Source organism: Diceros bicornis, chromosome 37 (genome assembly GCF_020826845.1).
Source record: "Diceros bicornis minor isolate mBicDic1 chromosome 37, mDicBic1.mat.cur, whole genome shotgun sequence".
Lineage (NCBI taxonomy): Eukaryota > Metazoa > Chordata > Mammalia > Perissodactyla > Rhinocerotidae > Diceros > Diceros bicornis.
The window spans coordinates 27,472,218-27,485,760 of record NC_080776.1 but is presented as its reverse complement, the minus strand read 5'-3'; the positions used below and the strand labels follow the sequence as shown (position 1 = coordinate 27,485,760).

The following is a 13,543-nucleotide window of genomic DNA, read 5'->3' as shown; positions in this document are numbered from 1 at the left end:
CAATATACAAAAATCAGCAGTATTTCTATACAGTTGCAGTGAACAAACCAAAAATGAGATTTAAAAAACAATTCCATTTACAATAGCATCAATAAGAATAAAATACTTATGAATACACTTAACAAAGCAGTGCGAAACTTATACTTTGAAAACTACAATACATTGTGGAGGAAATTAAAGGATGCCTCAATAAATGGAAAGAGTTCTCCCTATCAGAAGCCCAGCTGACTTCTTTGTACAAATTAAGAAGCTGATTCTAAAATTCATATGGAATTGCGCGAGTCCCAGAATAGCTATGACAATCTTGAGAGAGAAGAACCGAGTCGAAGGACTCACACTTCCCAATTTCAAACTGACTGCAAAACAACAGTAATCAAGACAGTGTGGTACTGGTGTAAAGAGAGACTTTTGACCAATGGAATAGAATACAGATCCCAGAAATAAACCCATGTGTCTAAGTCAATTGATTTTCAACAAGAGTGCCAAGGCTTTTTAGTGGGGATAAGAACAGTCTTTTAACAAATGGTGCTGGGACAGCTAGTTATCCACATGCAAAAGAATGAAATTTGACCTCTACCTCACACCACATATAAAAATTAATTCAATTTGGTTTGAAGATCTAAATGTAGCAGCTTAAACTATAAAACTCTTAGAAGAAAATATAGACGTAAATCTTCATATCCTTGGATTTGGCAATGGATTCCTAGATATGACACCAAAAGCATAAGCAATGAAAGAAAAAATAGATAAATTGGACATCATCAAAATTGAAAACTTTTTTCCTTCAAAGGACACTATCAAGAAAGTGAAAAGACAACCCACAGAATGGGAGAATGTATTTGTAAATCATCTCTCTCAAAAGGGACATGTATGTAGAATAAATAAACTTTTATAACTCAACAATAAAGACAATAACTGAATTAAAAACTAGACAAAGAATATGAATAGAAATTTCTCCAAAGAAAGATATACAAATCGCCTTATAAGCCCATGAAAAGATGCTCAATATCAACATCAGTCATCAGGGATGTGCAAGTCAAGCCACACTGAGATATCACTTCATACCCACTAGAATGGCTGTAATCAAAAAGTCAGTGACAAGTGTTGGCGAGGATGTGGAGAAAGAACCCTCATATACTGCTGGTGGGAATGGTGGAGCCACTTTGGAACACAGTCTGGCAGTTTGTCAAATGTAAACCATAGAGTTACCACATGACCCAGAAATTCCACTCCTAAGTGTGAACTCAGGAGACATGAAAACTTGTGTCCACACAAAACTTGTGCATTAATGTTTACAGCAGCACAATTCGTAGAAGCCAAAAGATGGAAGCAACCCAAATATCCATCAACTGATGAACAGAGAAACAAATTGTGACATATCCACGCAATGGAATATTATTCACCCATAAAAAGGGATGAAGTGCTGACACATGCTACAACATGGGTGAACCTTGAAAACATTATACTGAGGAAAAGAATCTAGTTGCAAAAGATCACACATCGTATGATTCTATCCATATGAAATGTCCAGAATAGGTAAATCCATAGAGACAGAAAGTATATTAGGGGTTTCTTTGGGCGGGAGGGGGAAGGAAGCCAGGTTATGATGGCTGTCAGGTGCTGGGTCCTTCTTGGAGGGTGGAAATGTTCTAAAATTGAGTGTGCTGATGGTTGCACAACTGGAAATGTACTAAAACCCCTTGAAATTGTGCACTTGAGTGAATTGGGATGTGAATTATCTCAACAAAGTTGTTACAAAGAGTCCTACCACTCTAACAAATAGAAACGCCCTCCTTTCATCTCCATGTTTCCTTTTAAAGAAGTGGTTTGTGGTGCAGTGGCATGACCAGACCCACTTTGAAGTTCTGCTTTATCATTACCTCTCCCAGAAGCGTTTCCCTGTGCCATGTGCTCCACATGATAATTGCTTTGATGCCACTCACACTGTCACAGAGCTGGCTTCCTGGGCCCGTGTCCTAATCCCCACAGCAACTTGAGTGGCGGCTCTGGGTGCTGGTGGGCAGGGGTGGGGTGGGGGAGGAAGGAGGCGCTCCCCCCGTCTCTGTCTCATGGCCAGCAGGTGTTTCTTTGCGAAGTGCCTACATCTTAAGGGGTGGTGAGGAATTGGAGGTTAGGTGGCCTTTCTGGAGGCGGCTGACGTGCTGTTTAAGGAGACGAAGGTGGAGGGACGTGGTCGAACTTTGGGTGGTTATTGCAGGGGCTCACTGTCCTCCGGGCCCCAGCCGACTGTGCGTCCTGTGCCAGCTGCCAGAGAGCAGAGCCAGGAGTCTCCACTCCAGAGAGTGTTGTGAGCTGGGCAAGGCCAGAGAAACCTGGTGCTTCCCAGTGGCCTTTTAACACTGTGGTGAGGGGGACACTGAGCTGATTGATGGCACAGAGACAAGGTAGCCAGGAGGTTGCAGATGGGTGGGCACGGGACTGGAGCAGAGGGAGGCCAAGGGGCAAAGCCCCCTCCTGGAGGCTGCGGACTCCTCGACGCCTTCAGGCTCGAGCCCCACCCTGTCTCCCCGGCCCTACTGCAGGGCTTTCAAAGGCGTGGGGCCCCCACCTGCCTCCCTGTGGTGCTGGGGCGGTTCACCACAGGAGGGTGGTCACGGCGGGCAGCTCAGCGCCCCCACCATCCCCACCTGTGGGCGTCGCGGCTCAACCAGGAGGGCCCAAGGAGGCTGACGCGGGCTCTCTCTGTGCAGCGGAGCTGACACCCTGCCCCAGGCTGAAGCGGAGGAGCACCAGGCTGTCCCAGGCGCTGCAGTGGGAGAAGCAGGCGCAGTAAGTGACTGGGGGAGGGTGGTGGGGGCTGGATGGTGCTGCTGGGTCCAGCCTCCCCGCCTGGGACAGCGTCGCTCTGTCTGATCTTTGGGTGGCGTGGCCTTGCTCATGGGCCGCGGGTGCCAAGATGTGGGTGGCAGATGGGGTCTCAGGGCGCGCTTGTGGAGTCGCCTGAGCTGCTCCGGGCGGGTCAGCACAGGGCTCCATGTCCTCCAAGGGGGTGGCTGGGTGGGGTTTGAGCCCAGGCTCTGCTTCTCGAAGATGTCCCCACTGTCACGGTGGAAGTGCTCCCCTGGGCCCTGCACCCCTCCTCACCCCTCCACTGCTGGCCCCTCCTTGGGGTCACAGCTCTGCACCCACTCTGCTCTTCTGGAACAGTTTCTCCATGCCTGTGCACCTTATTATCCCGGTGGGCACCCTGGACGGCACCTGCCCAGCAAACCCTGGTGGACGGGGTGGGGGTGATGGGCAGGGGTGGGCAGGGGGAGTACACCCACCTGAGCTCACTTTCCTCCTGAAGCAGAGCGCGGGCATGCTAGGCTCACCCACAGCCCCCGGGTGCTCGCTCGGAGTCTGCTCCTCCCGCTTTCAGACGTTCCCCGTTTCGGGAGAAATCCCCCCCACACCGTGGCACATGAGGGTCCCCAGTGCAGTGGCATGGCCTCCTACCCTGTTGGTGAGCGCTCAGATGGCTTCCAGGACTCTGGGCTTGTTTCCTGTTCTAAATAGCCCTGCTGGACATCCCTGGGTGGGGGCTTCAGCTCTTCTGTCCACGTGTGAGCAGAACAGCCACCCTGTGTGAAGGATGGCGAGGTTGGCACCACCACCCGTCTGGTGGGGATGGCGGGGAAGGTCCCAGAGCTCAGGGTCTGTTGGGCACAGGTGGCAGGCACTGCCCGATGGCCCACGCGGCTCCCTTGCAGGATTCCCTTCTTCAAGTTCTGCTACCAGTGTGGCCGCTCTGTCGGGGTGCGCCTCGCGCCCTGCACCCGCTGCTACGGGGTGCTGACCTGCAGCAAGTACTGCAAGACCAAGGCCTGGACCGACTTCCACAAGAGGGACTGCAGCGCCCTGATGGCCCTTGGTAAGTGCAGGTGCCCGGCTGGGCCGGCGGGGAGCCTGCTGCTCCCACAGACACAGGTGTAGGCCTGTGGGGTGGCTGGCGAGGGTCCCTACCGTTGTCCCAGATCTCTCAGATTCAAGCCACTTTCCAGAGTCCCCAGATGAGCCTGTTGTGGGGACAGGGAGGGCACAGAGCTGGCCTGGCCCTTCCCTATGAATGGTGGCAGCACTATGCCTAAGGTGCCACGGCTCCCTGGAGGTGGGCATGCCCTGGGCCCCACAGAGCTGGGACAGGATGCCTGAGGGCTCCTCTGGACACCCGAGGGCTCTGCCAACACCTGGGGGCTCCTCTGGACACCTGGGGGCTCTGCTGACACCTGGAGGTTCCTCTGGACACCTCGGGGCTCCACTGGACACCTGGGGCTGTGCTGACACCAGGGGCCTCCTCTGAACATCTGGGGCTGTGCTAACACCTGGGGGCTCCTCTGGACACCTGGGGGCTCTGCTGGACACCTGGGGCTCCCCTGGACACCTGTGGGCTCTGCTGACACCAGGGGGCTCCTCTGGACACCTGGGGGCTCCTCTGGACACATGAGGGCTCCTCTGGCCACCTGGGGCTCTGCTGACACCTGGGGGCTCCTCAGGACACATGGGGGCTCTGCTGGACACCTGGAGGCTCTGCTGACACTTGGGGGCTCCTCTGGACACCTGGGGGCTCTGCTGGACACCTGGGGCTCCCCTGGACACCTGTGGGCTCTGCTGACACCAGGGGGCTCCTCTGGACACATGAGGGCTCCTCTGGCCACCTGGGGCTCTGCTGACACCTGGGGGCTCCTCAGGACACATGGGGGCTCTGCTGGACACCTGGGGGCTCTGCTGACACCTGGGGGCTCTGCTGACATCTGGGGGCTCTGCTGACACCTGGGGGCTCTGCTGACATCTGGGGACTCTGCTGACACCTTGGGCTCCTCTGGACACCTGGGGGCTCTGCCGACACCTGGGGGCTCCTCTGCTGACACCTGGGGGCCCTGGTGGTTCCCCTGGACCACAGGGCACTTGGCCTTGGGGCTGCTTCTGGAAAATTTCTCCTAGCCTGCCCTCTCAGGCATTTCTTGAAGTTGGGTGGCAGCAGGTGTCTGCTTCTAGAAACACTTTCCTCTCCCCACCCTCTCCACCTCCCCTCCTTTGGTGTGACCTGAGGAGGAGCTGAGAGCATGTGAATGGCGACTCCATAGCAGGGCCCTGATGCACCGAGGGCGGCTGGTGGTGAGTGAGGCTGTGTGCAAAGCTGTGCCTGGGACTTGGCAGGGTGGGCCTGGCCCTGTGGGGGCTGGGGAGAGGAGCAAGTGTTGCCTGCTGTTTTTCAGAGCCTTTGCTTGGTGGGGACAGAGAGGGTCTGCTGACCCCTGCCCTTGGGCCTGTGCCACTAAAGCCTGAGCTCTGACACTTGGTGTCACCTCCATTTTCCTCTCTGTAAAATAGGGCTTTTAATAACAAGTCCCCGCTGTGGGGTGCACCCTGGATCTGGTCACAGCTCCTTTGGCTTGGGGACCCCAGGATGGGGGCCTAGGTGGCTTCGAGGCCCCCTCTTTGAAGAGCAATCACAGCTAACATCTAGCCCTTGCCGTGTACCCCACACATGTGCAACCACGGAGCAGAATATGACCTGTGCAACCCTCAGCCCCGAGTGGGGCTCTGTCACCCCATGCTGTGGCGGGGGCGGGGTGGAGGCGGGGTGGGGAAGCTGAGACTCAGAGAGCTGAAGTCCTCCAGGCGACAGCCCAGGCGCCTCAACCTCCTCCTCCCCACCAGTTGATAGTCCAGGGCCCACCCAGAGGACGGAGGACCCGTGCTTGAGGATGGAGGAATCTCAGTGAAGGATCAGCGCCCGAGGCCGAGGCCTGGGGAAGGCCCAGCGGCAGGCAGGTCGGACTGTGCGGATTCTCGTCTCGGGGCTGCCTCTGTCCTACTGCGAGAAGTCTGCACCCACGGGGCTGCGCGTCCTGATGTCCCCTCCTGACCTTGCAATAAAGCGGCCCCACTGGGTGTGTTTTTAACCCTCTCTGCCCTGCTCTGCCCCTACCCCAGGTGGGCCCAGAGCTTCTGAGGGACCTGTCGGTGCTCCGGACCTCCCTGGCCCCTCGGGCCTGGGCCATCTGTCGGGTGGATGAGAGTGGGACTGGAGCATGCTCTTGAGATTATTGCTGGTGTGTCACTCCCTCAGGGAGTGTCCGGGGGCTTCCTGGGAGCCCGCAGGCCCGGCTCTCCAGCTGCTCAGAAGGGACAGGCTGGGGCGTCTCATGTTCCTTCCCACAGGCTCCAGGCTCCCTGTGTCCAGGGCATTCATTTCTTCCACAGACATTTACTAGGGGTCTGTGTGTGCCGGGCGTGTTCTGGGGAATGCTAGATATGGAAACCACCCACAATTGGCACGGAGAAGGGACTGGGGGTGACCATGAGGCACGACGATGAGGGTGGGCCATGGGTGGTGGGTCTGCTTTCAGGGGGAGGGTGGGAGGAAGTGGGCCGAGAGGAGTGAGAGCCGGGCCGTGTCCTCAGAGCGAGGAGGTGATGGGCATCTCTAGGGAGGAGGTGGAAGACCGGGGGGGGGGGCTTGCTCCTGAGTGCAGAATGGCTCGAGCGGGCAGGGCAGGTGGGAGAGGAGGCTGGGAAGGGGGTGACAGAGTCTGTGTGGGCACCCCAATCAGGCCAGCTTTTTGCTGGTTAAGGCAGCCCCGCCTGCAGCTGTGGTTTTGCCTGATTTTCTTGGTCTCTTGTGAAAGATGGGGCTCCCTATGTGGTAAGTTTGCTTGGGGGGCATCTCAGGCGATGCTCCTGTAAAAGGGTGAGGAAGAAACGACCCTGTGTGTTGCTCTGGAGCAGGGACCGGGCCTTTGTACCCCAGGATCAGTCAGTCCTGGCTGCAGGCCACCCCTGCTGAGGGGGCGAAGGGGTGGGGAGTGTGGACCCCAGGAAGGGGTGTGGGCGGCTCCCACTACATCTGCTAGGAAGAAAAATGCTCCTAATGAGTACTTACTTTAAGTTGTACTTGTTAATTTTGTGAAAGTTGGAGAATATATACATACGAAAATAAGATAAATGACAATTATCCTGACACCCTGAAATTACCATGGCCGACACTTTGGTGTGTGTCCTTCCAATCCCTGCTATGTGTCTATACAGACACACACACCACACACGTGTGTATCTGAAAGTGGAAGCATGATTTGTATTTATTCTAAACTAAGCCACAAGCATCTTTCTATGCTATTAAATATTTTTCTGCAACAGAATTTTCCCCAAATGAAGATAGTTTTTTATTCTGATTATGCATGCAATATATGCTTATTGTTAAAACAGAAGACAATAAAGGAAAATGAAGGTAGTGAAAATCATCCTAATCTTACCGCTCAAGGATTAAATATCCTGAACATTTTGTTGAACATATTCTTTGAGATTTTAATCTGTGCACACATGCACACACACGTGTGCACATCCTCACACACCCTGTGTACACACGTGTGCTTTTTCACACACCCCTTCCATTTATTTTTAATTAGAATGGAATGGTTAATTTTGCGACCCTAATCTGCCTTTCTAACACCTGTGTGTGTCCTGTCATTTTTCACGCAGGAGCCAAGCGTGTCTGCCCGCTGCCCTGCTGATGGGCACGCAGCTCTTTCATTGTTCACTCAGGAAACCGTGCTGCACATGCACACCTTCGGCCTGTTTTTCCCTTTGTCTAAATTCACAGAGGTTAAATTTTCAGATTTTAGGAGTATTCCCATTTTTAATTTTGTATTCTTAGCGTGCTCTCCAGGAAGCTTAATGAGCATGTCTCTGCCCTACACCCTCTCAGGAACGAGCATTGCCAGTAAGTTCGATCTTTTCTGGTCTTCTGAGGATTTCATGTACGAGCGTGAGATCCTTTCCACGGGTTGATGCAGCACTGATGTTTTTCCTCTCGTCCCCTTTTATTCGAGCTGTTCTCTCTTCCTGACTTGTATGGACTCTCTCTAAAGCACGTTACCCTCTCTCTGCCTCGTGTGGAAAGGACCTTCTTCCAGTTTGAACTTTGCTACATGGAATTTGTGTTCTGTTGTCAAATCCATCCATCCTGTCCTTCAGGGTCTGGTTTGCTGGCGTACTTAGGAAGCAATCCCCAGATGAGATTATGCAAGGATGTGCCCAGATTTTAAAAACGATTTTCATGCATTATTGTTTTACCTGTAATTTTATATTCAGCCTCAAATTAATTTTCACGTAAGTGACAAGAACCACCCAGCTAGGGGCTGGCCTGGTGGCGTAGTGGCTAAGTTCGTGAACTCTGCTTCAGCAGCCTGGGGTTCACAGGTTCAGATCCTCAGCAAGGACCTACACACTGCTTGTCAAGCCATGCCGTGGCAGCGTCCCACATATAAAGTGGAGGAAGATGGGCACGGATGTTAGCCCAGGGCCAGTCTTCCTCAGCAGAAAGAGGAGGATTGGCAACAGATGTTAGCTCAGGGCTAATCTTCCTCACAGAAAAAAAAAAAGAACCACCCAGCTAGAACTTCTCCCAAACGCTCACTGGTGATTGAGTAATCCGTCTGTGCTTGCTGCATGCACACACGTCCTCCTGGAGGCTCTAGGCTGCTGCCCCCGCGCTCTGCTGTCTTAACCTGCAGCCTCTGGGCAATCTCAGTGTATTCTTTCCCCCGTGAAATGCACTGGCTGTTGTCACATACTTACTCAGATAAATTGTAGGTTCAGTTTGTCAGGTTCCTGAATGTCTTGTTGGGACTTTGTAATTATTTTAAGTGCTCAGTTTGGTCGGGATTCCGTTGGCACGTTTCGAGTGCTGACTTTTCCAGGCAACGTTATGATGTTATGGTCGCGTTTGATAGTTTCTTTTACGTAGGAATCACCCCGACTGCTCTCACGTTCACACCCAACCCTTCGGGAAGTCTGCTTGGCTTTGCCCAATCTGACCACTTCCGGAACCTTCTGCCACCGCCATCCCTATCCTCCTCTCCGTTCCCTGCGGCCGTCTGGGCTCCAGTGTGGCCAGAGACCAGCCCGTGCCGCTCCTCTGTCCACTTGCAGGACTCCTATCGAGGTCCTTGCTGCTCCGTCAGCTGCCTCCCTGCACCCGTTGCTCACTGCCCCTTAGGCCCTGCTCCAGCCACGCCAGCCCCTCCTGTGTGGGCTCCAGCCGTGTCACGGGGCTCTGGCCTTGCTGGCACTGCCCGTCACCTGCTGGAGGCTGGGAGAGGTGTGTGTGCCCAAGTCGCTGGGGGTGCGGGGCTCAGGGCTGCTGTGCTTGGCGGCTGCCAGGGGGCCGGGGCGGCCGTGATGGTGAGTGGCGGGCGAGTGGTGGGGGTGAGATCAGAGGGGATGGGGGTGCAGCGCCTGTGACTCATGAGGATCTGGCCACCCCTGGAAGGAAGGAGAAGGCCCCCGAGGGCCTTGCACTGACTCCGTCTGGTCGCTCTGCTGAGTGTCAGAGTTGTGAGGGCAGGAGTGGAGACCAGCCAGGCAGTGGGCCCAGCACAGGACCGTGGGGGACCCCACAGCAGTAGGTGGCAGCAAATCATGATTCTGGAATTCTGGATATCCTTGGAAGGTCGAGGTAGATAAAGAGGGGTCATAGGGGTTAAAGTTTGATGGGAGGCACTGGAAGGTTTGGGTGTGCAAAGTAGAGCATGGTGGTGCAGGGGTCAGAGTTCAATGTAGAAATGCTGGGCGTCTGGGGGGCATCCGTGGAGGCGGGGCCACAGGGACTGCGCATGTTGGCTCAAGGAATATCTTGGGGAGACTGGTCTGTGATCAATGGCGATTGGAGCCAGGAGCCTGTGTGGGGGCTGTGGGAGTGGTCTCAGGGACACGTCCTGCCATGTCCGAAGAAGTAGGAGGAAGAGGGGACTTCCCACAGAACCAGGAAGGGAGGCCATGAAGTGTTGTTTATTCCTGCCCCATTCAGCTGTAGAGCGTGTGTGTGCCTGTGTGTTTGTGTTTCTGTGAGTGTGTCTCTGTGTGTCGAGGGGGTGATGGCTGAGTAGGTGGATGGTGGGTTTAACTGGGGGCAGCTTAGCCAAGCAGCTGTTGAGGGGTTGATCTACTGAGGGTGTTCTTAGGCCAGCCCGCCTACCTCCCCCATCACGCCCACCCTCCCTCTGGCTCATGAACGAGTCCAGATGGCTACCTGGCTCAGCTTGTCCCCTGTGGCCCTCGCTCCCGTCTCCCTGCACCTCCAGGCTCCTCGTGGCCAGCCACCTGGACTCTTGGAGTCCTCTCTGGGGCTGGGAAAGAGGTGCCCCAGCCCCACGAGGCCCACACCTGGGGCAGTTGAGGTGGGGCGGGTGGAAGGCAGGACGGCGGAGGTGTGGGGTGTCCCAGGGTGACCAGACGGGTGACTTCAGAGCGAGTGTAGAAGCCATGGACTGCAGGAAGAGAAGCAAGTCAGGGGAACAGTGGGAGGAGGGACTACGGTGAGGGTGTGGGAGCTGGAAGGCGTGGGCTGAGGGGCCAGTGAGCAGGGCAGTAGGCCAGTGATGTCCGCCGTGGACGTGCTCCAGAGGAGATAAGGTCTGGGAGGTGGAGCGAGAGGAGTTGCAGAGGAGTCGATGGGCCCCACTTAGAGCAGTAGAGGCCCACCCCCTGGGCACAAACCCCCTCCCCCAAACCCGCAGTACCTGGGCTCTTGGGAGAACGGGCAGCTGCCCTGAAGGGTGGCCAGGCCAGGTCGGGGGAGCCTTGGGAGGAGAGGCCTATGAAGCTGGGAATGGAGGGGTGTGAGGGAGCCCGAGAGGGGTACAGCCAAGGAGGAGCCTTGGAATGCAAGAGGCGTTAGGCCTGGAATGTTGGTGATGGAGACAAAGGGCCTGCAATTTGCCGGTGTCTGGGTTCCACCCAGAAGCCAGCATTCCCCTGTGCTCTCTGGAGAGACGAGTGGTGGGGGTAGCCAGGGGGGTCCCAGGAAGGATGAAGAAAATGAAGGGCTAGGAGCTGTGGGTTTCCTTCCAGCTGCAGCTGGGACAGAGCGGAGACGGCAGGTCGCCCTCAGAGCCTGGGGAGCCAGCACCTGCCCCTCCCTCCTTCCCGCTCAAACCTTCCTCTGGCCTTGTCTGTAGATTGGCCATGAGCCTGGGGAGGCGCCTTGCATAGGCCAAGGTCCCAGCTTAGCTTTGTGGTTTGTGTTCTTGTTTTTGAAGAGACTGCCCCCCACCATACGAGCTCAAGGCCGTAAAAACCTGGGTCAGACCTGGTGCAACATTGGAAATTTAAAAAAAATCAACAAAATAATAAAGGAAGCCCCTGGGTGGGACAGAAGTCCACAACTAGCGGTGCTCATCGGACGCCTGGTTTTTAAGGAACTGGAAGGACACACAGCTGGGCCACCGCCTGTCCCATTTTCTGGTTTTGTGCCTCATTTGTATCTCCCTCCATGACTGTAGACCTGCTTTCCGTTGTGAGGTTTGACCCTGCACAGTCTTATGGAAAGTCTCTTTTTGCATTTCCTCGATGGCAAGTGAAGTTGAGTGTTTTTTCATACATTTATTTATTGGCCATTTGGAGTTCCTTGTGAATTACCTGTGTGCGTGTGTCGTCTTTGCCCATCTTTTCTATTGACTCACCCTTTCTCTGGAGAGGTGGAGCTTCTCATGTACTCTGTGGCCTGCCTTTCCCTGCGTCTGTGGTCTCTCTCGTGCGGGTTGGAATGCGGACGTGGCCACAGTTGTCCACCTTGCCCTTTACAGCTGGTGGCTCTGTGTCAACGTGCTGCACCCTCACGTGGTACATGTTCTGTTGTCTTCTCTGTGTTTTGAAGCGTCACCTTTCACATTTCGGTCCTTATTCCATCCAAAATACATATATTTTTTGATAGGAAGCAGCAGGGCTCCTGCTTTGTCTTTCCCATGTGGACGGCCAGCAGCCTAGCACCATCTATTTTATGGTTTCTTCTCCCCCACCCCTGCAGCCGCCCCTCTGCTCTCCTCCCTACAGATTCGCCTTTTCCAGAATGTCATCCACACAGAGTCAGATGGCGTGGTCTTCTGTAGCCGGGGGCTGCGCTCAGGCTGCCAACCTGTGGATGAGGTGCAGTGGGCTTCCATCTCTATGGGAGGGTCTTAGTTCCACTGCCCGCCTCACTGGGTCCAAGACCTGCTCTCCCCACACAGTTCTTACAGCCCTGCCCCCACCTAAAGACTAGAGCTCCTGCTGACAGCCTCCTGCAGGGGTCCCCGCCTCCTGTAGGGGGTCCCCCTCTCCTGCGGGGGGTCCCCCTCTCCTGTGGGAGTCTCCATCTCCTGTGGGGGGTCCCCCTCTGCTGTGGGGAGGTCTCTGCCTCCTGTGGGGGTCCCTGCCTCAGCTCCACTTGGTGCTTTTTCGGTCTTTTTCTTTTGTTTTCTTTTTAAAAATAGACCTGTTCTAACCTTATGGTTTCCATCTCTCTTTTCCTCTTTGATGCTACACAAAGCTTACTTCGTGGACTATTTCCATTTGCCCTATTGTCCACCATTCTGGGGGTGCTGGCTCTGGGTGGTGGGTGTTTTCTGGCCTGTTGTGATTTTCACTTGAGCTCCATCACTGGGGATTTGTAATCCTCCCTCTCCCTGAGGGCGTCTCATTCTGCCTCGCGGTGGGTGAGCCCTCTGGAGGCTCCGGCGTCTGCTCCTGTCCGTGGCCAGCGGAGGACCAGCGGGACTCAGTGCTCGCGGGAGACGTCGTTTTTGTGCAGAGCCCTGGCAGCAGAGCTTTTGTCAGCCTCCCGCTGGCCAACAGGCAGAGCTTTTTGTTCTGGCATCCAGGCCACACGGGGCGTCAGCTGCAGCACGCCTGTCTGCTCACCCCTGATACCCCCAGGGGATCTTTCTGCGTCTGACGCCCCCCACACTCACTGTGGCCTCGCAGGACTTCTCAGTGCCTGGGACCTGGTTCTCCTGTGACCCCAGAGAGCTGGTGGTTTTGTGCAGCATTTCAACGTGTCTACAGGGAAGGGGACGCTGCAGTGTCAGCCGGGTCCACCATGTTGCTGTGACCTCTTCAAACTAGATACTTCCTGACGTTTTCTCCTGTTTCTTGTCCTTCTCACGTGGGGACAGTCAGTCTGATTCCGCAGGTCGATGGGGCTGCGTATTTTGAGATCTCCGATAGTTTCTTTTCTTTTTTTTTCGTGAGGAAGATCAGCCCTGAGCTAACATCTGTTGCCAATCCTCCTCTCTTTGCCGAGGAAAAAAAGGATGTTAGCCTGTGCTAACATCTGTGCTCATCTTCCTCCACTTTATATGGGACGCCACCGCAGCATGGCTTGACAAGCGGTGCATCAGTGCGTGCCCGGGATCCGAACCTCGGGCCACCGCAGCGGAGTGGCGCACTTAACCGCTACGCCACCGGGCCGGCCCTTCTCCGACAGTTTCTTGCTGGCTTGTTTGTCTACTCTCCCAGGTCGGATACAGAAATGGCTTTATGCTAGAAACCGTGATGGTTCCCGTTCATATTTTCCATATTTTCAGGCCACGTGAAGGAAGGAGAGAAACGTTTATACTGACCGAGATCTCACTTTGGAGGGTGGGGGTCCCACCAGGGAGGAGTCCCTGCTGTGCAGAGGGAGGGAGGGCCTGCTGGGCTCTCCCAGCATCCCATCCGTGTGCCCTGTCACCTCCCCTAGACTCTGCTCCCATCTTTGATGGCTCTGACCTATGACTTG

General features: G+C 55.1%; 1 protein-coding gene across 3 annotated transcripts in view; it reads left to right on the top strand.

The window, feature by feature from the left end:
• Nucleotides 1-6,058, top strand: part of ANKMY1 (ankyrin repeat and MYND domain containing 1) — a 50,304-nt gene extending 44,246 nt beyond the window's left edge. For all 3 annotated transcript variants that reach the window (XM_058533333.1, XM_058533332.1, XM_058533335.1), the window contains 3 exons: nucleotides 2,712-2,790; nucleotides 3,714-3,874; nucleotides 5,665-6,058. In XM_058533333.1, the coding sequence (XP_058389316.1) occupies nucleotides 2,712-2,790; nucleotides 3,714-3,874; nucleotides 5,665-5,729 (305 nt within the window). In that variant the 3' untranslated portion in view covers nucleotides 5,730-6,058. The remainder of the gene's footprint in view (nucleotides 1-2,711; nucleotides 2,791-3,713; nucleotides 3,875-5,664) is intronic.
• Nucleotides 6,059-13,543: the final 7,485 nt, after the last annotated feature.